The sequence below is a fragment of the Sorex araneus genome, chromosome X, assembly GCF_027595985.1.
Source record: "Sorex araneus isolate mSorAra2 chromosome X, mSorAra2.pri, whole genome shotgun sequence".
NCBI classification, from domain to species: Eukaryota; Metazoa; Chordata; class Mammalia; order Eulipotyphla; family Soricidae; genus Sorex; species Sorex araneus.
In genome coordinates this window covers 325,818,109-325,842,602 of record NC_073313.1, presented here as the reverse complement: position 1 = coordinate 325,842,602, position 24,494 = coordinate 325,818,109, and the positions used below count along the sequence as shown (strand labels likewise).

Here is a 24,494-nt window from a genome sequence, read left to right as displayed (position 1 = left end):
GATGTCCTACAGTCAATAAATGAATTAACTGCTGTACATCCTGACAACAGGATATTTTTCAGAGCTAAAAAATAATGAGACATAATACTATGAAGATATGGAGGGACCTTAAATGTACATTACTAAGTAAAAAAATTAGAAAAGACTACATATTATGTAGTTACAGTATGAAATAAAAAAGGTAAAATAATAAATAAGTAAAATGGTCAGGTTGCTAGTAGTTTGGGGATGGGAAGAGATGAACAGGTAGAAGACAGGATTTGTAAGTGGGGATAAAAACACTCAACATCATACTACAATTATATAAGTCATTATACACTTAATAAGCTCACAGAATATGTGTACTAAGATGAACTCTAATATCAACTAAGAATTTTTGGGTGGCCAATACCCATTTGATAAGGAATTGATATCAAGAATATACAAGGCACTGGTTGAACTCTACAAGAAGAAAACATCCAACCCCACCAGAAAATGGAACGATGAAGTGAACAGAAACTTTCTCAAGGAAGAAATACAAATGCCCAAAAGGCACACAAGAAAATGCTCTTCATCACTAATCATCAGGAAGATGCAGATCAAAACAACCATGAGATACCACCTCACACCACAGAGACTGGCCCACATACAAAAGAACAAAAGCAACTGCTATTGGCGTGGATGTGGGGAGAAAGGGACCCTTCTACACTGCTGGTGGGAATGCTGACTGGTTCAGCCCTTTTGGAAAACAGTATGGATGCTTCTCAAAAAATTAGAAATTGAGCTCCCATTTGACTCAGCAATACCACTTTTTTTTTTATTAATTAGTGAGTCACCATGAGGGTACAGTAACAGATTTACACATTTTCATACTTGTGTTTCCCTCATACAATGTTCGAGCACCCCTTCCTCCACCAGTGTCCATTCTCCAACACCATTGAACCCACTATCCCTCCCACCTCCCAATCCCATCCCCCCTCTCCCTCTCCCCGCCACCCCCCCCCCACCGCCTCTGGCAGGGCATTCCTTTTGTTCTCTCTCTCTCTCCTTTTGGGTGTTGTGGTCCGCAATAAGGGTGCTGAGTGGCCATTGTGTTCAATCTATAGTCTACTTTCAGCATGCATCTCCCCTCCCGAGCGGGTCTTCCAACCAGAGCTTACTTTATGTTCCCTTCTCTATCTGAACTTCAGCAATACCTTCTGAGAATATATCCCAGAGAGGCAAAAAAGTATAGAAAAAATGACATCTGCACTTGTATGCTCATTGCAGCACTGTTTACAATAGCCAGAATCTGGAAAAAACCCAAATGTCCGAGAACATCTGACTGGTTAAAGAAACTTTGGTACATCTACACAATGGAATACTACGAAGCTGTCAGAAAGGATGAAGTCATGAACTTTGCATATAAGTGGATTAACATGGAGAAAGTATCATGCTAAGTAAAATGAGTCAGAAAGAGAGAGAGACAGACATAGAATGATTGCACTAATCTGTGGAATATAAAGTAACAGAATGGGAGATTAACACCTAAGAATAGTAGAGATAAGTACCAGGAGGTTTGCTCCATGGCTTGCAAGCCAGTCTCACAGGTTGAGGGAAAAGGCAGCTCAGATAGAGAAGGGAACAACATGTAAAGTGTGGTAGGAAGACTTGTTTGGGATGGGAGATGTGTGCTGAAAGTAGTCTATAGATTGAACACGATGGCCACTGAATACCTCTATTGCAAACCACAACACCTAAAAGGAGAGAAAGAAAAAAGGGAATGTCCTGCCACAGAGGCAGGGGTGGGGGGGTGGGAGGGATACTGGGACCATTGGTAGTAGAGAATGGGCACTGGTGGAGGGATGGGTATCCGAGCTTTGTAGCTTTCTATGACTGAAACACAAGCAAGAAAGTATGTAAATCTGTAACTGTACCTCACAGTGATTCACTAATAAATTTTTTTTTTTTAAAAAAAAGAATTTTCGGTGGCTAAGACGTCTTAAGATAGATTCTTCAGTTTCAACAAAATATACCACTATGAAGAGGAATGATGATAAGAAGGAAGTTATGTGTGTGGGGATGGGGGATATATTGGAAATCTTTGTAACTTTTTCTTAATTCTGTTGTGAACAGAATGCTGATTTTTAAAACAGATACAATTTGTATTTAAAAAGTTCTTCTTATACATGTGAATTTGTTAGGAAGGCTGGGTTGCAACTATTTCAGATTAATGAAGTTATGTCTCCTTAAACTTGAGTGCTTCTATTACTATTACTGTATGTTATCTGTGAAGTACTGCACAAAAATATGTTATAAATGTATAAAAAAAATATGGCTTATAAGACTGGCTATATGGTTTAAGAAGTAAGCACATACCTAGCATACTTGAGGCCCTGGATTTGATTGCTAGCATTGAGATGCCATTCATGGTAAGGCAAACATTACCAGGGTGGCCTTCGAGACCCCCAGCTATCAGGGCATGATTCTCACTCCTTCCAGGCCATATAACATACTGCCAAAGCTTGCATCTTTAAACAGCTCAAAAAATCACAAGCAATAGTTTCAGGCACATCCTCTGCTCTGAGGTTCCAGCACTTCTGGGCGTATCCTTTATTAAGAAATGTGGTTTAACATAGGGATGATAATATATGATAGGAAAAAGCATAGGTCTAGTTTGATAAGCCTCAGGTTCAAATCCTGGATTATTTATTTGTTAACTGTATAAATTACCATATAAATTATCTAGTTGTCTTGTCTGAAGAGCAATCTCAATATCTACTTTATAAGGTTAAGTAAATAAAAATTATGTAAAACATTTATTATAGTGCCTAGAATATATGGTAGGTATTCAGTAAAAGGTAAGGATCATTAGAATATTCTATTATTCGCAACAAATTTAAATTCTCTAGACAGAAGGGCATCTTTAAGTACAACTAAGTTATGAAATGCAAATCAACAAAGAGATTATCTATCTATCCATATATATAGAAATTAAACTTCTTCATAACTACCCTTGGTATATGGGACTAATTACATGTTCCTACAAGAATGAATTCATCAGCTCAATAATTTACTAAGTATTCATAATACACAAAATAGCAAAAACAGCTAATTCCTCCCCATACTCCCAGGATTACAATTACAAACATTGTTTTATTAGCCAATGTTCCTCACATCACTTAGCTGCTTGGTGCAGAGTGGAGTGGCTGCATTGCTATTCTGCTTATTTCCTGCCTTGAGAGCTGCATCTCTTCTTGCTTGCTCCAGCAGAACTCTTGCTCTTTCTTTAAGTTCTTCTTGTCTGGATAACATTCGATGCTTAAAGCAAAGATACAGAAGAAAAAAAGAAAAGCATGTAATCTATATTTGTAAACTAATTTTTACAATCTGTCAAAATAATACAGATCAGGAGTAACATTGGCTTTCTGAGATTATCTACACAAAATATTGACAAGAAACAAATGCAATGCACTGATATACACGATACATACTTTTCTACTGCATAAAATTAACTAAGTGAATTTAAATTCATTTTTATTAGAATATGTTTTCATAGGGTGGGAGGTCTGTAAGTTTATACATACACATATAAATATATTCTTCGATTTGTGAATCATAGTATAAAAAGTTCAAGATTTGTTTTATTTCATTGTTCATTATTTTAGGGGAATGGTTTGAGGCTCTTCGTGTTCCTGGAGCGAGCAGATGCCATTGGGCTACACTAACATGTGACAGGGATGAACAGAGTCATTACTGGTGCCTGCTCGAGCAAATTGATGAGCAACAAGATGACAAGAGATACAAGTGATTATTTTAGGGGAAGGAAGTGTGGCCACACCTAGTGGTGCTTGGGGTCACTTTTGGATGTGCTCCGGAATCATGAGGTGCAGGGGGTTGAACATGGGTCTCCCCATAAGTAAATATGCATTAAGTTCTTTGAGCTATCTCTTTAGCCCCTTAAGTAATTTGTATAGGCCTACAAAATTGGTAATATTAAACATATGTGGAAGGAGTGATAGCACAGTGGGTAAGGGAGTTTTCCCTGCACATGGCTGACCCGGGTTCAATTTCCCCATCCCAGTTTGAGAGCCTGGCAAGCTACTCAGAGTATCCCACCCGCACGACAGAGCCTGGCAACCCACCCGTGGTGTTTTCAATATGCCAAAAACAGTAACAACAAGTCTCACAATGGAGACATTACTGGTGCCTGCTCAAGCAACCAATGAACAACGGGACAACAGTACAGTATCCTTTAAACTTTAAATAATATTAGTAGAGGAGCAATAGCACAGCAGTTGGGCATTCGCCTTTCACCTGGCCGACCCGAGTTCGATTCCTCCACCCCTCTCGGAGAGCCCGGCAAGCTACTGAGAGTATGGAGCCCGCACGGCAGAGCCTGGCAAGCTACCCGTGCGCATTGGATATGCCAAAAACAGTAACAATAAGTCTCTCAATGAGAGACGTTACTGGTGCCCACTTGAACAAATCGATGAGCAACGGGATGACAGTGAGTAGAAATCTCAAAGTTATTTTATATTTTCTTCTGCTTTTTTTTAAAAAGTAAGGTTGTTTTCTCTAAAACCTACTTTCCCAAACAAGTATGTCAGAATTGGAATAGCAATTTCCTGGGTTAATTTGCAATCTTAAAATATATCTTTGGAGATAGACAGTGACCTCCAAAAGAAATCAGATCAATGGTGGCATTAACCCAAAGCACAAACACCCAAATGTTTGTAATTCAAATTTCCTTTCTTATGAAAGTAAGTACCTTCTGATTTTAGATGGAAATTGTTATTATTATTATTATTTTGATGCTTAATTTCTTTTATATTATTTTCACTGAGCCCGGCAAGCTACCCATGGTGTATTCAATATACTTTCAAAAACAGTAACAACAGGTCTCACAATGGAGACGTTACTGGTGCCCACTCGAGAAAACCAATGAGCAATGGGATGACAGTGATACAGTGATTTTCACTGAATAATTTTGGTTCAATTTAATTACAATTTATGGTCAAGGAAGAGGAAATAAATAGTATATTATGAAAAATATTTTAGAACTCATTTTTAGGTATCTTTGCAATCTACATTTTAACACAATTTTTAGAACTTTGCTAAGTATTTTTCTTTCTTTGAGAGGTGCTTTGGTGGAAAGCTTTGTAGTGCTGGGGTGACCATGCAATGCCAGGAATAAAACCCAGAGCTCCTGCATGCAACCCTGGCTCTAAACCTATAAGGATTTTTTTCTTCAAGAGTACAAAACTCAATAGTCTTTAGAGTATTCACAAAGTTGTGAACAGTCAACATTGTACTTCTAGAAAATTTTCATCACCCAAGGTTTTAAGAGGATTAAGCTAAAAACCTTACTAGATAATACTGAAAAGTATAAGTGATAATGACAGATCTTTAGTTAATGTTGATAGGACATTACAGAATCAATTGATCACTACATTTGAAATATAAATATCAACACTTCTGAAAAACAGGCAAAATTAATTATATGAACACTGAATTTGTAGTCAAACACTAAGACTTATTAATCCTTCCACTAACTGTACTTTGAACAGGTCACATAAGAACTGCATTTATTCCATTACATGATATTTAATAACTTAGGAGCAAGACAAACCTGGATTTAGATACTAGTTCTATTACTTAATTGTGGAAAGTTATTTAACTTCTCTAATCTGTTCCCTCATTTCAAAAATGGGAGTTAACAGGCCATTTTGTGTTTGTTGTTGGTTTTTCAGCCACATCCAATGATACTCAGAGCTTTCTTCTGGTTCTGTGCTCAGGGGTTACTCCTGGTTCTTGGGGGGAATGTATAAGGTGTCAGAGATAGGGTCCACTGCATGCAAGGCCTCTTAACTCTGTACAATTTTCTCTGGCCTGAAAATAGACCAATTCTTATAAGGAAGTTGTAAAGATTCTGTGAATTTATTAGCAGAGGATTACCAAATAAATGTCCACTATTATTTTATTTACATATATTTCTAGAACTTTTTTCCTATTAATGTGATTAGAGGGTTGGAGCAATAGCACAGTGGGTAGGGCGTTTGCCTTGCACGCGGCCAACTGGGTTCAATCCTTCTGCCCCTCTTGGAGAGCCTGGCAAGCTACCGAGAGTATCTCGCCCACCTGGCAGAGCCTGGCAAGCTCCCCGTGGCGTATTCAATATGCCAAAAACAGTAACAAGTCTCACAATGGAGATGTTACTGGTGCCCGCTTGAGCAAACTGATGAGCAACGGGATGAAAATGATACAATGATACATGATGTGATTAGAGGCCCCTAGGCCTCTCTCTACCATCCTTTATCCCCCAAGTACTAGAAATCAAACCCATGATCTCACAAATGCAAAGCAAAGGCTTTACTGCTAAACTCTATTCATAGCCCCACGTCCTCTTCAAAATAAGGGACATCATCTTAATTCCTCTAGCTATAGGGGCAAGAAAAATAGTACAGCAGGGCTCTTGCCTGGCACATGGCCAACCCAGGTTCCATCTCCATCTCCGGCACTTCATATGGTCCCTTGAATACTGCCAGGAGTAAACCTGAGTACAGAGCTAGGAGCAAGTGCAAAGAACAGCTGAGTGTGGCCCAAAATCCAAATAAATAAATAATAAAACTTCCCTAGCTCTAAATTCTGTGATCCCTTTGAGGGATTCTAATCAACTAATTAAAAATTAAACTTCCTTGGTCTTAAGAACACATAATCATTTTTTTTTCTTCTAAGTTTAATTCATACTCATTACAGAAATTTCAGAACACACATTGAGTGAAAAAAAAAATGTAGCAATTCTGGCACTCAGATAACCAGAGATTAATGTTTTGTTGTATGTAATATTTTGTAATTTCTCATGTTTTAAAATATTTTTTGGGATGTGCTTAAGAAATCTTTCATTTCATTATTTAGTTAACATTGCATTATAACTTTTCCTAAGTTACAGGAGTGTATCACTAAAAACCAATGTGTACATATACTTTGTAAAAATCACCAATGTTAAATTTTATCCTTCACCAAATGCTGATCCCTTTTCTCTAACACACTCCTTCTTAAAATTGTTTCAAAATATGATTTTAAATTGTCCACCTACCATTCTAGTAGTAAGGACACACTGTATTTAACTTGTCTTATACTACTGGACATTAAGGCTATTTGTAATTTTTCATTATCAAAGTGCTTTTAGTATTTCAATATGTAAATTCATATATATATATATATATAATCTTGATTACTTCCTTAGGAAAAACTCTTAGAAGTCAAATCTAAAAGATAAACATTTGTTTTTCTGAGTTAAACATTTTCTTCTCTTTTGGTTTTGGGCCATACCTGGCAGTGCTCAGGGCTTATTCCTTACTCTGACTCTACACTCAGGGAACACTCCTGGTGGGCTGGGCCATAGGGTGCTGGGAATTGAACCTGGGTCAACTGCATGCAAGACAAATGCCCTACCCACTGTACTATCACTCCAGCCCCCTAAAAGGGAACTTTATAACCTGTGATGTAGGTGGTGAAGAGAGTCAATAATACATGGTTGCATGCATGTGCTTGATATTTCTGGCAGAATCAGTGTAATTCCTGGGTGTTTGGTGTTTAATCACTTGAGTATTTTTTTTGGAAAGTAATTTAACTCCATGTTACTTTGCAAATAACTTTTGCTGGGAATTTCGGCTTACATATAAAAAGTGATATTAAAATAAAAATTCAGACGACAATTATAGAGAAATGCTTTACTCAAAAAATCCTTCGAGGGGCTGAACATCGCCAGGTGTGACCCAAAAAGCAAAAAAAAAAAAAAAAAAAAAAATCCTTCGAGTCTCAGAATCTCTGTCTAAGCTTCAAAATTATTAAAAATATAAAATCTTCTTGTAAACATATGTTGACATTTTCATTTTTGGGAATTAATATAAAATTAATATAAAATATAAATCTTCTTGTAAACATATGTTGACATTTTCATTTTGGGAATTAAAATGGAGAACTGGAAATATATCGCTTTAATAAACACATTATTATTAACATGTTCTAATGGAAATTGCTACTTAAAACATAAATATGTGAAACTGCCATTGTTTTATGTATCTTTGACGTTTCTTTAACATTGGACTTATTACAAACAGCTATATTTTGGGGCTCAGCAGGAAGGCCAGGTAACAGTGCTTTGGCCATATAATGCTTCTTAGGGGACACCAGCTTACCCCTAGAAGTGCTTGTGAAGCTGCTCATGAGACTATTTGGTGCAGGAGACTGAACTCAGAATCCTACCCATAGAAAGCAAACACTTCACCACTTCGCCATACTTCCTTGGCTAGAAGGTAGTGGGATTACCATACCAATTTCTGTATTCAGTTTTTTACAGTACCATAAAGTAGCTTCCAGAAAACACCACTGAACATTTATTAGAGAATGAAAGCAAAAAAGTAAATGATTATAGTTTTAAGAAAATAGTTTCAACTTTGAGAGACTGACTGAAGCGTTCTGAAGAGTCTCAAAATCACTCCCCGTCTCGTCTCCGTCCCAAGATGATGCTTCATACCCACCACTGTGGCAACTGGGGAGATGGCTCACAGGACCAGAGTGCACGCTCTGCATGTGGGAGCTCTGCGTTCAGTTCCCAGTACTGAGGCTGCAATGGCAGCTGGGGCACCGCTGGAGTGACCCCTAGCACTAAGCTGTCGCTAGTCCCCACCACAGGTGAGACTCAAACAAACAAATACAACAAACCTATAACAAAAAGAATCACTGCTATAACATCTTGCTTTAGACAGCACAAAAGGCAACACTGAAGAAAAGCAGGCATATAAGAGTACGTCTAAATCAGATGTGACTCTGAGGATTCGAATTCTAAATTTTAATTCTAAATTTATAATATGGCAACCAATTCATGTTGCCTAAAACATCCTTTATATGTGTGCTACAGGATTAAAGATACATTCATAAGTCTAAAATAACTCAAATGTTATTTTTAGTGATAAAAAATTCTATATAAGAAAATCATGTAGCTTAATTATTGGCAGCAGTTTTCTTTGTTACATATAAAATAACAGTATGTCATTCATTTGACAGTACTGTTGATTCAATAAGTAGAGTATGAAAATAAGGTGAAATTTGTTCCACATTCCCCTCATGGAGAGAAATTTGGATCTTACTAGCATTTTTAAGCATGATGTAATAAAGTTCTTGAAAAATTATTTTAAATGGAAAATATTAAGGATGGCATCATCCATTTTTAGAATGATAAATCTTACTACATGGAACACTAAAATATCTTCAACTTATTTTTATGGTAACTGTTTTAACTGGCAAATATAGATTTGGAAAGTTGACATTCTTTTTTCTCAATCTTGAAGTTGGGATTCATTTAAGAATTAAAATATTGCAATATAAACTTTAGGCACAGGTATACTTCTATTTTTTTTTGCAAGTGGAAATTATACTATATCTTTAATCATTTGAAGCACTTTAAAGTGTTCTACAAATACAAAAGAAACAAAAATGTAGAGTAACTATTAAATATAAGTACTTATTATTGTTTACTTACCTGGACTGTCTTTACAGAATAATCTGCATGATTGAGCGTGGATTTATCAGTATCAGGATCAGATTCTGTCTGCTTCAGGGAAGTATATTTATTCTTTGCAAGGTCTACATCCTTATTATATGAGTATCCAAGCTTAGAAGATGGAGATAAAGTTGTTTTTTTGACAGGTGATTCAGGATCTGATCCACATTCCAAAGGTCGGAAATGGTCGAATTTTCCTTGCTCTAAGTTACTACTGATATCTAGAGTCTGAACCTTTTGCTCGTCTGTCTCCTCACAAACTGAGGGTGGAGAAACATCCTTCTTCTTGTCACTGACATATAAGTCACTTAATTCTAAAGTCTCAGCTTTTAGTAGTCTTTTCTTGCCTAACAAAACTTGTACATGAGTTGACTCTGCACTGTAACATATTCCAGGGTCATCGGATCCTGAAGTCCTTCCCGAACTCTGCTGGGACTTTTGGGGCTCCACTGTGTCACTTTTAGTCCTGCGGCAGTAAGGGGAGGCCGTGCTTGGACTAAGATGATCATCAGGGGTCTGATGTTCACTTTCTGACTCTCCGACCCCACTATCATTAACAAACACAGAGTCATCCTGGGATAAGAAGTCTACCGCTCCACTGGTAGGCGGCTGCAGTTCAGGCTCCCGCTTCAGGTCGCTAAGTTCCGCATAGAATTTTTCCTGATCAACAGAGCTGTTTGTGTCTGTCTCATAGTTTCCAACTTTGTATGTGCTTTTACTGCTGTTTTCTTCTATCTGAACAACATTTAGTTCTTGGCCACTGAAATGTGCCCTTATTTGATACAGATAGGTCATCACCGTCAATTTGTCAGGAATTGCTAATAAAACCATATCCGAAGGTTCCAATAACCGGGAAATTCCTATGCTGGCAAATCCATCATATGCCTTTGAAAAAAGAAGAAACAAAAGATATTTTGAACAGCCAGACAATGTGCACATTTTAAAATGGCAAACTTTTACTTATTTTAATCCCTTTTGCTGTTAAAAGAAATCATTATGTTACATTATGCTAGCAAGCAGAGCAAAATTCCAAGTCAGCAATTTGCAAATATAGGGGTAGGAAAGAAAATTCTCTTTAACTAGTAACAATTATTTTTTCCAATAAAAGAAATGAGCAAAAATGACTTAAACAAACAAAACCCTCAGCGTCAATTTTGAAGAAAAGAAAGATACAACAATATAATGGATTTCTGTATATTTGCTAGCATTCTTATTCCAACCAACTTCTCTTTTCTATGGTTATGTACTCTCAGTGATAGAAGCGAGGGGAAAGTACGGCTAGATATTTCAAAAGAATAAAAATTCGATTACCGGGTATAAAATACAAGTAAGTGCTATTTAAGTCTAGCACATAGAAACATTTAAAAAATGATCAATTAAAGTTTATTTTCATAATTAGGTTATGAAAATATTTACTTCACCCATTTTGAAAAGAATTAAATATTTTGAGTTGTACAGCCTAAATGAGAATGTAAGACTGCATTGTATTATTTTTGTTAGTCTTTAAATGATGGTGGCACATCAGGTTTTTCTAGTTTTGAAGAATCAAAGCTGTTTCTCAATTTACAATTAATTATTACTATCCTGAACTAACCCTTGAAAACAGTATTGTGTTGCTAAGAAGTGCTAAAAATATGGTTAAGGGTTTAAATATACTCTTGGAAAAATTAGAGACCCCCTTGTTATAGTTTCAGATTGGGATATAGAATGTCAAATATTTGTAGGATCAGAGTTCTTACTTGTTAAAGAAAGGCTAAGAAATTCTGATATAACTCAGAAGGGATCAGTCTTTTACAAGTTAAAGTATATTTATTTTTTAATGCTTGCCTCATTCTTTCTGTAATTTGATAAATGCGGAATAAGAAAGAAAATGAAAAATAAATTGCAATGTTAAAACCTCTTCAACTTTAACAGCACTGTTTCATAATATAGGTATCTCAAAAAATATTTACTAGAGAGAGAAGGGCTCGCTTGGTGTGCATGCATGGACCTGTTTGTTATTTTACAAGTTTTAGGAAAATTAAAGTTATTTTTCTCAAGTGTCTTGGCAACTTGATTGACAGACATCAACTGCAGACCATTAGGAAATTGCAGACCACAGGCAGCTTTCTGAACATTTTTAAACATTTCCCAATTATCTAAACACTGTCATATTGGCTAAGATCAAATGTCACAGGTAAATACCATTTTTATTCAGTACTTTTTTATAGACTTGGGGAAATGATTAGCTTCCTTGTAGAGAATCTCTTGTTGGTGTTTTGCTTCATGAAGCATTCATTTTATGCACACTAATTGCACTAGAGAAAAAAACAATCTAAAACAAACCAAATTTGTTGTGATGTCAAGACTTTATAAAGGAATTTTTCTCATAGGTTATTTTCTTCTACCATGGTTAGTCATTGACTACTAACATTTCAGATGCTTCTGTGTTGAAAAAAGGAGGAGGTCTTTCAAAGAAAATCTCTTACTCATTCCTGGGTGTTATTTAATTGGTAAGCAGAAGTTAGTGTAGGGGTTATGCTGTACATCTGCATGGAACTTAGACTAGAGACATTGTTTAATATGCAGCTTTAAGTCCAGTCAAGGACAGATGAGGTTAACTGGAAAAAGTGAAGTTGGATATAAATCTGTAGATAGCAACTGACACTTGCTAAGAAGCTGCAGAGCGCTGTAAAAACTGTAAAATGAGTATTTATTGAATTGTGCAATATACAGGATAATTGAAATACAAATGCTCTCAAATAGTTATGAAAAATCTCACTGGAAAATCTGCTCTGCAAGATCTAACTGTAAAAAATATTTTAGCGATATATTCTTTTGGATTTTTTTTTGCAGTAACATGTAAATCTAAAGTATGTTCATATTATTAAATTCCTGAAAAATAATTGTGAATTTAAGTCTTGATGAGTTTCCAAATGTACTAAAAACAAAAACAAAACCAAAAAAAAAAAACAGGTAAAATAAATGGCATTTTCCTTTCAAAATTTCAAACAGTAACTTGTAACCTTCATAAAAAACAATGGTTTCTTTTCTAATGCTATTATATTTGCATTTAGTTTTGTATTGTAATCCAAACACGAGAACACATGATAAACACAGTCAACATAAAGGTAAAATTTAATTGATAAAGGTAATTTCATTTTGGTAGACAAAGGCTCTTTCAAATTATACAAAAAATAATTCATGAGAATGACGTAGCTTGTAGCATGTCCACCATAAAGGTAAATTCTTTATCTGGCAAGTTTAAAATGAATTTCTCTGAGGACAGTATCATGCTCTTGCAAAGAAAAATAATTTTTGATTGCATTTTGTTTTAGAGAGCAGTTAATGTAAAAAGCTAGCTGGGCTTAAATTCGCATTACTAATCTAACCTACTAAATTTCTTTTTGTAGAAAAAAAATTTTTAGTGAAGTTAAATAGTTGAAAAATAAGCAGGTAGAGAGATGTGGGGAGAGGGAAGAGGTAGAGAGAAAGAGAAAGCCCTTTGTAGAAATATTTTTTTAAAAAAATCACAGGTGATTTCTGAGACACTATCAATAGAACTGAGACCTGAGGAGGCCAGGGGAGCAGAGAACGGAAGGGACCGTGGGATAATGGTGGAGAGACTGGTGTGATAGTTCAGCAACTATAAAACAACTTCAAACGTATTATAAACTATGATACCCCAATAAAAAAATTAAACAAAAAATCATGAAAGATTTTAATGATCTAATTTAAAGTAGATTTTAAACCTGAGATCAGTAGATTTCACTTGTCAGTTCGTAGACCAGTGCTCAGGTAGGTACAAGTCTGCAGGTATAAAAAGCTTGAAAATGATTGGGGTAGGTCAGAGATTATTTTGTTCCACGAAGTCTTTTGCCAAAGAAACGTTTCTTAGACTGTTTTGCACTAATAAAATATATAAGGTTACAGAAGAAACCAAATATACTGTAAAATAAAACTATGAAAAAAAAAATAAAACTGATTTTGAGAAAAAGTAATAATATTTTAAATTATAAATCAACCTAAATTTATAAATTTATAAAACTATAAAACAACAACTGAGGAAGTGATGTTAAAGGCTGCAGATATTTACAACTATAACATGATATTGCAGTCTGTAAAGGTGACAAAGTCTGAGCCATGTTTAATATTATTTTGATTTGTTGCCGAAATTCAATTATTTTAAAATTGTTCATTTCAGTTAATTATGAAATTAAATATTTTCGCCAGCAATGTACTGGAATCCTCTGAATTCTTTCCGTAGACGTCAGGTTAGTAACTTAGTTGTAAGGCAATATGTTTCATTAACTTTTAGGATGAAGTATTCATTCAGAACAAAACAAAAGAAACCTGAGTATTACACTCTGTATTGAGTTAGGTGCTTCTTATACTTCCTTTTCACGCCATGGTTTACATTAAAAAAAGTGTAATATTGTGCTACACATAGGGGTATGTAGTTAAGTTTGCCTGTAGCCATAGTCAGCTTGCTCAGGGAGCTTCAACAACACAACCTTAAATACGTATCATGGAGGCTGAAAGGATCAATATTGGCTACATATAATAGAGTACTTTTGACCTTAGAAATTTATATTTTATATTAGTCAGAAGTACTCTATTATATGTAGCCAATATTGATCCTTTCAGTCTTCATGACTGCAAAAAAATAAAAAATAAGACACCCACCTAGTTTTTCAGAAATGAATAAGAAGAACTAATGTTCACCTTTTTACTTCTAGGAACCTATGCATTCTTTCATGTACAGCCATAAGGAATTTGCCCTCATGCCCTCCCAAAAGATTTTCCTAATTATGGCACAACTGATTCGGGTGCACTTTTAAAAGCTAAATCCTGAATAAAAGCACCATGTCTTAAGAGAAATTTAGCAGTTAATTATACATATTGTAATCTGATGCCAGTCTGGCCCTGTGATCTGGCTCTGTGATACTTAAAGGTCCTGACAAACTAGAGTAAACCATGCATCCTATTTGAAGTGCAGGGAGCGGCAGAATACCTTCTGTGAGGGGCAGTCATGACCTCACAGAATAACCTCACTTTCCCCAAATTAATGAAAGGCCTGCAGAGAAGCCAACATTGGAACTATGCATTTTTTCTCTTGGCAATTCTTACCTTTTTGTTGTTCTCTTTAATATCTTGAGGATTCAGAGACTTGTAGTCACTGAGGGAGAAAATGACACAGTAGGGATAAGGGTATTTGATAAAAATAGCTGTTTTTCAAAAATTGAATATAAAAATTTTACATTCAATAATACCCGAAAGCAACTTTCCTGCAATCCAATCAACAAAACTGTAAAAATTTAGAAATGAATAAATTAAAAGATAAAGCACATTAATTCCATGTTTTCCTGACAAAAGGTGGCCATCTAAAAGAGATGTTAAGGTTGGGGATCAGGGACTAGCCTCAATAATCAAACATATCACCTGCTAATCCATGCTGTCAATGTACAAAGAACAATAGGACAGGGGCTGTGGCTCAACTGTAGAACCCATGCCTGGCATGTGTGTCCAGACTGGAGTCCTGATACCACAGAACAAACAAGAAAGAGCTATAGGCTTATTTGGTGCTTATCATTTAACACTAATCCAATTTTCATAATAATTTGAAGTCAATTCTTTGATAAGGGAAAGACATGTTTTAAAGATCATTTCTTAAGTATCAGAAGGAAGAATTTATTTTTTTCTGGCATGTATTTTCCCTCTCAAAAACAAAAAGTGTAGGGAGTGAAAAAAGAAAAGAAACTGTCCAAATACTTTAGAACATATATTAAAAATCATTAGTAGTACTACTTAGGGCCTAGGGAAACAAATGAAAGGGCTAGAATACATGCCTGGCCAAATCAGGCCTGGAGTTTGACACTTGATATCAATCCCACCACACCCTATCCAAACTGCCATCTGTAGCCCTGATGTACCCTAAAAACCACTGTCTAAGGCCTTCAGAATCCCCAGCACCACTGGGCCCACATCCTCAGGCCCAAGCAACGAACTGTCAGGCCTCTATACCTAGTTCCCATGCCCCCTGAGCACATGGCTTCCAGAGTCGACCCCCCAAAAAAATAAATATCATTTACAAAATATAGGGAATGTAAAATGTTTCTACTTACATCAAATCTGGTCTAAAGTGGTGTAAGATTGCACAAAAAGATAAACCGTTTCTCCACGATGTAGTAAAATTAGTGATTTTCACTCCCCGGTAGTTTTTTGTAACTTCTTTGCACCATACAAGCAATGACTGACTAGCATTTGGCTTTCGCCCCAAAACAGGACTTGGTATAGGACTTGGCTAGAAAAAAGGAAAAGAGAAAAACATTAAAACAATTTAATGGAAGATGAAAATTAACATTAATTGACCTAACTAGATCATTTGAATCCTTTGATGTCAGTTTATGTCCTTCAAAACTGTCAATTCAAGACAACTCTTACCTCCAAGAAAGAGACATGAATCTTAAAGCTATTATCTTCAGTTTTAGCCTATGGCATTTGCCTGACAAGGTTGTAGATATGCAAGATTTTCAACTTACACATAAAAGTAGGTGAAGAGTTATACTGATGAAGACATTAAAGTATTTAATACTTAAGGCTAAATAACTGTAACTCTCACACCCTGAAAAAAATTTTCAAAATGCAATTATGGTACAAGAAGAGTTCTTTTTTGACCAGATTAAAAATAATGTACTTTGAAGTCTTACTGCAGCGCAAATTGTTAGTAGTGAAGGATTCAAAATCAGTTTTAAATATAGTTCTCAAATATGCATTTTAGATAGCATAATGACAAGTACATTCAACCATACTTTTTAACATACTTAGTTTACTAAGAAAGACCAATGATGCCCCCACTTGACAAAAGCATGTTAGTACCAAGCAATTAAAATCATTAAGTTCACAGAATTATGAGTCATGCATTCATTGCTCCTGTGGGAAGGCTATCAGAACAGAGATAATTTATTACTTTTTAAATTAAATGTTAGAGTAACTTATTATGTAAAAGCCATGAATTTATTAACAAAGTGTTCTTTAAATTATCACCCATACAAGGTTAGTATTGAAAAACTCATGAGTCATATAAATAAACAAACTTGGTTACTTCTACTTATTATTAATATGTAGGAAAAAGGAAATTTTCAATACAATAATCTATTTACTTTACAATAAATAACTTTTAACTATTTAACCTTTCTTAAAATTGAACTATTAGATATCTCTTCACCTAATGGTAACTTTCCAACCCTGCCAGTGACTTAATCTGAGAGTAGAATAGAGCAGTCGAAGGATGAGGTAGTTTTTTCATAAGAAAGCTGAGAACAACACTGTTTCTTAGGTTTTCTATATATAAAGGATTTTCTCTCTGTTCCTCTCCCCACCCTCACTTTCTCCCTCTGTTTTAGGGCCATACCTGTTGGTTCTTAGCATTTACTCTTAGTGTTCAAGGGACCATATATAGTGCCAGGAATATAAGTGGGCTTGGCCGTGTACAAGGCAAGTGGCTTAACCCTGTGCTACCTCTCCAGTTTCTAAAAGATTTCTTTATTAAAATGTTTTGTAGAACAAATTACATATCGAGGCATTGATTTATTCCAAGCATGGGTTGTATATGTATCAGTCAGATAATCTACAAGCTAGCACTGTATTTATTCATCCTAATCAATGCAGTGTACATGATGCACATATGTCCTTTTCACCATGTTACATCATGAATGGCTTTCTGTACTTAAAATTAAGAAAAACATACCATGCAATTATGACTATGAAGTATATTCTGTTTCCAAGGCTTAATATGAAAAGACTCTAAGAACTAAGCTAAGTTTTCAGTTTACCCAATTAAAATAAAAGCTGTGTATTAAAACACCTTACAGGGATGCTAACTGTGCTGCCAAGTAAAAGAAGTCATATATAATTGAAGAAACTGATGAAATTACACGCCCTATAAATGACCATGTAGGTTGCAGAGAAAAAATAAAATTGAATTAGAGCCACTATTCAGTGAATCACCTACTTCAGAATTGCTGACCTTTCATTCTATATTTCACAGACGATCATAAAGGAATAGTTAAATCACTCCCAAACTACCTGATATAGCTAGATAAAATTGCTTGCCTTTGGAATAGATGTATCTTAAGTTTGTAGCAGATGTGGAGGTTACTTGATTTCTCTATGTCTATTTCCTCATCTATAAAATGGATATTGTAATGGTACAAATATCATAGGATTGTGTAGGCATAATACACAACAATATACAATATACAACCAGTTGGTTACTGTTGTTACCATCCCCTTGATCCCTCAGAACCATAATGATTTTTACGCTGTTCTTTTGATACCCCTGACATGATCCCACCTTAAAACCTTTGCCCAGACTGCCCCATTTGCCTGGATATGCTCCTCTCAGATACCTGCAATGTAAGCATCTCTGTGAGGACTATTCTGACCAAACAACTTAACAGTGCAGCCCATCTTCATGGCCCAACCATAGCCTAGTATTTCTTACTCCCCTTACCTCATTTTATTATTTTTTTATGGTACTTATTCCTTATTCTCTTAAAGTTCATGCACATACACATATGGCTATTACCAAGATATGTTTACTGCTTAATATCCATCTGTTTTCATTTAGCAAAAGGGCTATCTATGATGACAAATTTCAGTGTGTTCTATTAGCTTATTCCAAATGTCCAGAATAGCTTTGAATATATAGCAGGCACTCAGATGTTAACTGCATAGTTACTATCATGTATTATCAGCCCTCAAGTCCCTATTTTTTAGGAAATATCCTATCGTGTCCTTAAATGTCCAATTATAAGGCCTTCAAATCTTTATGACAGTGACTATTTTCTTCTTTTTTTGGGGGGAGGAAAAGAAAGCTTTAACTACAAGATAATCTTTTTTTTTTTTTTTTTTTTTGCTTTTTGGGTCACACCTGGCGATGCACAGGGGTTACTCCTGGCTCTGCACTCAGGAATCACCCCTGGTGGTGCTCAGGGGACCATATGGGATGCTGGGATTTGAACCCGGGTTGGCCACGTGCAAGGCAAACGCCCTACCCGCTGTGCTATCGCTCTAGCCCCGATAATCTTGATATTACTCCTTGTGCAAAATGGAGTTCTTGTGATTCTTAATATATCTATTTTTGTGTGTTTGGTGAAAAAAAAAATTAGTTCTGAAATGACTTTGCAATTACTGTATTCCAAAGAAACAAAGTCACCAAATTTTGGCTACTAAGGATAGACTCAAGCTTTCAATTTCTGGAATAAGTCTTTTAAAGTTCTTTCATATTTTTCCACTGACTAGAAGCATAATATTCTAACAGACTAGGAAATTAAAGCACAGATGTTAGATTTTTTTATGCACTGTGAGAAGATACTTTCTTTTATTTTTTTACTTTGGGACACACCCAAGGGTTCTCAGGGGTGACTCCTGACTCTGCACTCAGGAATCACTCTTGGTGGGTTCAAGGGACCATGTGGGATGCCAGAGATCAAACACAGGTCGGCTGCAAGCAAGGCAAGCACCTTACCTGCTCTACTATCTTTCTGGTCCTAACAAGGCATTTTTTAATAGCTATTATAACTATAACATTACGATCAGAATGCAAAGTTCCTTTTCAGTTATGTGATCTCCCAGTACCTCTCTCAATCAAGGCACTATGTGGACAAAACTGCATCATTCTAAGTATAGCTAACTTGAACAAGATGCCAATAATCATGAAGATGGAGCCAATTTGAAGTGGTGACAGTAAAGAGGAAAAGGAACTTGAGGTTGCTATATTACTTAACAGTTTTATGTTCTAATTCAGATTATTTTAAGGTATTGCTTCCTTTAACAAAAGATATTTTGCTTTTCTTGTTAACAATGACCACAAGATAGCTCTATGAAAACCCATCAAACAACATTACAAAATTTCATAAATTTTAGTAGCTGAAAAAAAAATTTCAATTCCTGTTTGTTCTTGTTGTATCTGACTACAGCTGCTTTCATTTTGCTGCCTCCCTTTCTCCCACTCATAAAAGCAGATATTCTTCTAGGTATTGCTTTAAATAGTTTTTTCCTTCCACACTTAGAGCTGATTCACTCCCAGGATTCCAACTATCACTTCCATCCACAAGATTCCCAAATATACATTTATAGTTCAAGCTATCTCAAGTTGACATTTCCAGCTGGCTGTCCTTCCTGCCATATAAAATTCAAACTCAATATGTTCAAAACCATAATTATAATCTTTCTTTACAACTGACTTTATTTTCATTATGTTTGCAAATGATATTCCTATTGTACCAATTGTCTACAGTTTTAATCTCAGGATCAGTTCTGAACTCTTTTTTCACCTATCAGGCCTTGGGCAGTTTTGATCTTATTGTTTCAGTATTTTTGCAATGTATCTTCTTTTGCTTAAGTTATTACAAAATCTTCCTCCCAGATTTTCCTTTCTCAAAATTCTCCCTTATTTGACCCATTGCCTAGCAACAATCTTCTTAAAACATAGGCTAAAGTCTCTAATATCCACCAAGAAAATATGAAATATCTAATAGCAAAATACTTGTGGGCATTAAATCCTAAATCTTTTTTTTTTTTTGTATCTACTCTCCTAGATGACTCACCATTTTCTAAAACCACTATGAATTCCTGTTTAGTTTCCTAGCTCTCCCATTTAGTATAGGGCATCGGTTTTACTTGAAATATCTAAATAAATTCAGTAATGATCATCCACAGAAGAAGCCCCTTTAGAAGAGATCTCTAGGCATAGAGCTAGGAGAAAGCCCTGAGCACTGCCAGGAGTGGCCCCCAAACTGAAAACCAAACCAGAACAAAAAGCTGACTCAAACAACTTAAACCATATATGCATATTCCATTCATTGAATCCCATAGTCCATTCTGTTGAATTTTAGATTATTGACTAAAGCTACATTAGAACGAATAAATACATAAAAAGGTATGAAGTTAATATACTATATCATTAAAATTATTGAAGATTTTAGTCCTCTGATTGATTCTAGAAGAGCTCCTCCAATTACTTATAAATTATTGCAAATATTTGAGGGAACCCTGGGGTAAATTTTAATATCAGGTGAGTTAAAATAGCATGAAGAGGGGGCCGGAGCGATAGCACAGCGGGTAGGGCGTTTGCCTTGCACGCGGCCGACCCGGGTTCGATCCCCGGCATCCCATATGGTCCCCCAAGCACTGCCAGGAGTAATTCCTGAGTGCAAAGCCAGGAGTAACCCCTGAGCATTGCTGGGTGTGACCCAAAAAGCAAAAAAAAAAAAAAATAGCATGAAGAGTATAAAAATGTGTATCTCTACTGTTATTTCTTTTCAAATATTTTCATTTAAATATCTTCATTTTGTTTTCATAGTAAAATGTTAAGTTAGGCTTTGTTATTCTACTACTAGAAAATAAAAAATTGCTATAATTAAAATAATATTGAGAATAATTTCTGTTTAAAGTAGGACTATATATGAACAATTTCTAGAAAGCTGAACAAATTTTTTTGGGGGAAGACAAATTAAAGTGTCCCAAATCAGAACCTGGAGATAGGAAAATCAGAGAATAAACAAAGCTCTCAGTACTGCCTTTTTTTTTTTCTGTTAAACTACACCTGTTCGTGCTCAAGGGCCGCTCTTGAATCTCTGGTCAAGGGTCACTGCTGGCAGTGCTTGGGAGGCACACATGGTGCTGGGAATGAACTGGGGTCGACCACCTGCAAGGGAAACACCTTAACACTATAGTTAGTTGCTATCTTGCCCTCAATGCTTCTTTTTATAATAATGAAGAGTGAGTTGAAAAGCAGAAATAAACTTTTTTGTAGATGTACAAATAGCAAAACAGATTCAACTCTCAAAAGTGTTTTTTAAAAAAAGAAAGAAGAGCAAAAAATGAAATATAAAATAAACACATGGAAAAGAGGTTCAACAACACCACAACTGTGTCCATTTCTTCCTTTCTTCCTTCTTGTTTTTGGGTTACATCCTGGTGGTACTAAGGGACTGCTCCTGGCTTGGTGTATGGAAGTCACTCCTGGCCATGCTTGGGGGACCATACAGTGCAGGGCATGAAACCTGTGTCTCCAAAATATTAAGCATCTGTTCTGCCCATTGAACTATCTCTCAGGTCCTAAGACTTTTGTCTTTAAAGAACAAAACCAATTAAACTTCCAAAAGAAGCAAATGTCTAAAATAGTATACCTGGAAAAACAGAAAACAAGGATACTTCTATAACTATTAAGAATAAATTCAGAACTTATTTATAGCAGCTAAAAAGTTCCTATAAATAAAACCCCAATTTGCTTCACTGGTAAATTTCACCTAATACTTAAGGAAGAAATCATGCCAAGATTATACTGATTCAGTCAGAAAACAAGAATGGGTATATTCCATAACTCAGTTAATGATCCTCAAAAATCCTGACGGAATAGGAAACATTACAGAAAATTAGGACACAAATAGAGAGGCATAATGAATGAAAACATTGAGCACAGCAATTCTTCAATTGAATAAACTAAACTCATATTTGACTACATAGTAGATCTACTCAAGTAACCTGCCAGAAGAGTAGGGACAAAAGTACAGTGGGTAGGATGCTTGCTTTGCATGCGATTGACCCAGGCTTGATTCTTGGAACCCTATATGGGCCTTCTTAAGCCCGCCCACCAGGAGTGATCCCTGAGTGCAGAGCCAGGAGTAACCCCTGAGTACCACCAGATATGGCTCCAAAACCAAGCAAATAAATAAACAAATAAAAAATAACCTGCCAAATTAGTAGATAAGAGGAAATATACAGATACCATCACCTAAAAAAGCAAGAAAAGCAAATAAAAAATTATTCCCTATTTATATTCTATAAAATAATATTAGAGAAAAAATTAGTAACAGTTTTCTTAACTTGAAAAAACCCACAGCAAATATCAAAACTGTAATTTAAAATTTTCTTTTTAATACTGAGAATGTACTACCACTTTTATTCACCATTATTTTGAGGGCCCGGCCAACACATTGAAGACAAAGGTCATTTGCAGCACAAAGAAATCAAGTACTAAGTAATGTGCATGATTGCTTAAGAAAAAACCATCATGCTTTATCATGAGAAAATAAGGACATAAAGAGACAAAGAAATATACCAAATTAATGACGATGACTGAATTTTAACTTGCGTGCCTCAGTTGAGAGTATAACCTTGGTGAGAACATGTGCTCGCACCACAAGGAGTCCAAACTTCACTGAGTGCCTCAGCTGAGTTGTGCAAGCATTGCTAACCATGTGCACTGCAGCTGAAAATGTTGAGCAGATCAGAAGTGTATGAAAGCCCCAGTCATTGCCACAGCAACAACAGAGCAACAACAACAGATAATGAAATGAAGGAAAGGAGAAGGGAGCAGGTAATTAAAAACAACAGAGGCAACCAATATAACAGGTATAAAATGAATGTATTCTCTACAACAGAAATTCATTATCCAGCAAAATGATGAAAATTTCCTCCATCACATTTAGAGAACTGCACAACTACACGTGCCCCCAAAGATTAGAGATAAGTCTTTTAATTAAAATACAATAAAATTTTAAATAAATTAAAAATGCCAACTGTTGAGAAGGATATGGAGTAAAGCGAGCTTTAAAAAGGCTAAAAGAAAACTCTGGTCCTGTTTGTTTGTCCCCAAGTGTCTGCAGCTGATAAACTAGCCACAACTTGTGGGCGTGACAAGACATCCTGATTCCCCATCAGGTGTTGTTCATGAAGCACGGTGCAATCAACAAGAAACAGGTGTTCACGAAGCATGGTCCCGTGGAGGCTCTCCACAGTTCCCCCTTTTTGTTTTAGAACAGCAAGTCTGTGTAGCGACCTCGGCCCCCTTACTCCTTAGCCACGAGTTACTCCTGGCTCTACGATGGCTAATTCAAAGCCTGCAAACTAAGAATTCCCTGATTACTATCCTTATAGCTTATTCAGAATAGAAAGTCTATTTGTGTAACCATTATCAAAGTACTTATATGTATAATACAATCATTATCAACAACATACAAAATACTTTTCATTTTTCACAGCTAAACCTATGCCCACTGAATAGTAACTTTTCATATTCCCCTTCCCAGAGCCCCTGGAAACCACTATTTTTCAACTTCCAATTTTTATGATTCTGGCTACTTTATGTTCCTTACATAAATGGAATCGTAACATATTTTGTGTTTTTGTGAGGGGCTAACTTCATTTAACATAATGTCTTCAAGGGTCATCCAGGTTGTATAGTATTGTGTTAAAATTCCTTTCCTTGTAAGGTTTAAATAACACTCTAACATTCCCATAACTACAGTTTTGCATTCCACAGTTTCAGTGACCAATGATCAACCATGGTGAAAGATGCACAGTAACATATTGCCTGACAAGAGACTACACTCACATAACTTTTTAAATTTTAACATACCTATTTTAATTTTAATGATATTTGTTGCTGAAGACCTCTTAAAGTGCCTAGTTTATAAACTAAATTTTATCATAAGTGTGCAGCATTAAAATCTTAAGATATATGCTTATCAAGTATTATCTGTAGTAATAGGCACTCACTGGGGATCACGGAATGATCATCCCTGACCCTCCTGCAGGTAATAAAATATTCCACCCTTTTTCATTCATTCATCTGTTGATAGAGCCAAGGGTTACTTTTTCATTGCGGGGGCGGGGCATTGTTTTGTTTTGGGTGGTGCTACTCCTGGCTCACCAGTTACTCCTGGCTCTACAATCAGGAATCATTTCTGGTGGGTGTTTGGGGGACCTTCTGGGGTATCAGGGAATCAAACCTGGGTCACATGCAAGGCAAGAACCCTACTTGCTGTACTATCTTTCTGGCTCCATTTATTGTTTGTTTCTTTTGGAGGGGTCATATTCAGATATGCTCATGGCTTACTCTTGGCTCTACACTCAGGAATCACTACTGGCAGGGCTCAGGGACAATATGGGGTGCTGGGAATCAAACCTGGGTTAGCCA

The 24,494-nt window shown here is 35.9% G+C and overlaps 1 protein-coding gene across 4 annotated transcripts in view; it reads right to left on the bottom strand.

Annotated features, from left to right (window-relative positions):
- EHBP1 (EH domain binding protein 1) overlaps positions 1 to 24,494 on the bottom strand; it is a 343,876-nt gene that overhangs the window by 99,972 nt on the left and 219,410 nt on the right. For all 4 annotated transcript variants that reach the window (XM_055119915.1, XM_055119917.1, XM_055119916.1 and 1 more), the window contains 4 exons: positions 15,631 to 15,809; positions 14,636 to 14,684; positions 9,506 to 10,411; positions 3,136 to 3,279 (listed from right to left, as the gene is read on the bottom strand). In XM_055119915.1, the coding sequence (XP_054975890.1) occupies positions 3,136 to 3,279; positions 9,506 to 10,411; positions 14,636 to 14,684; positions 15,631 to 15,809 (1,278 nt within the window). The remainder of the gene's footprint in view (positions 1 to 3,135; positions 3,280 to 9,505; positions 10,412 to 14,635; positions 14,685 to 15,630; positions 15,810 to 24,494) is intronic.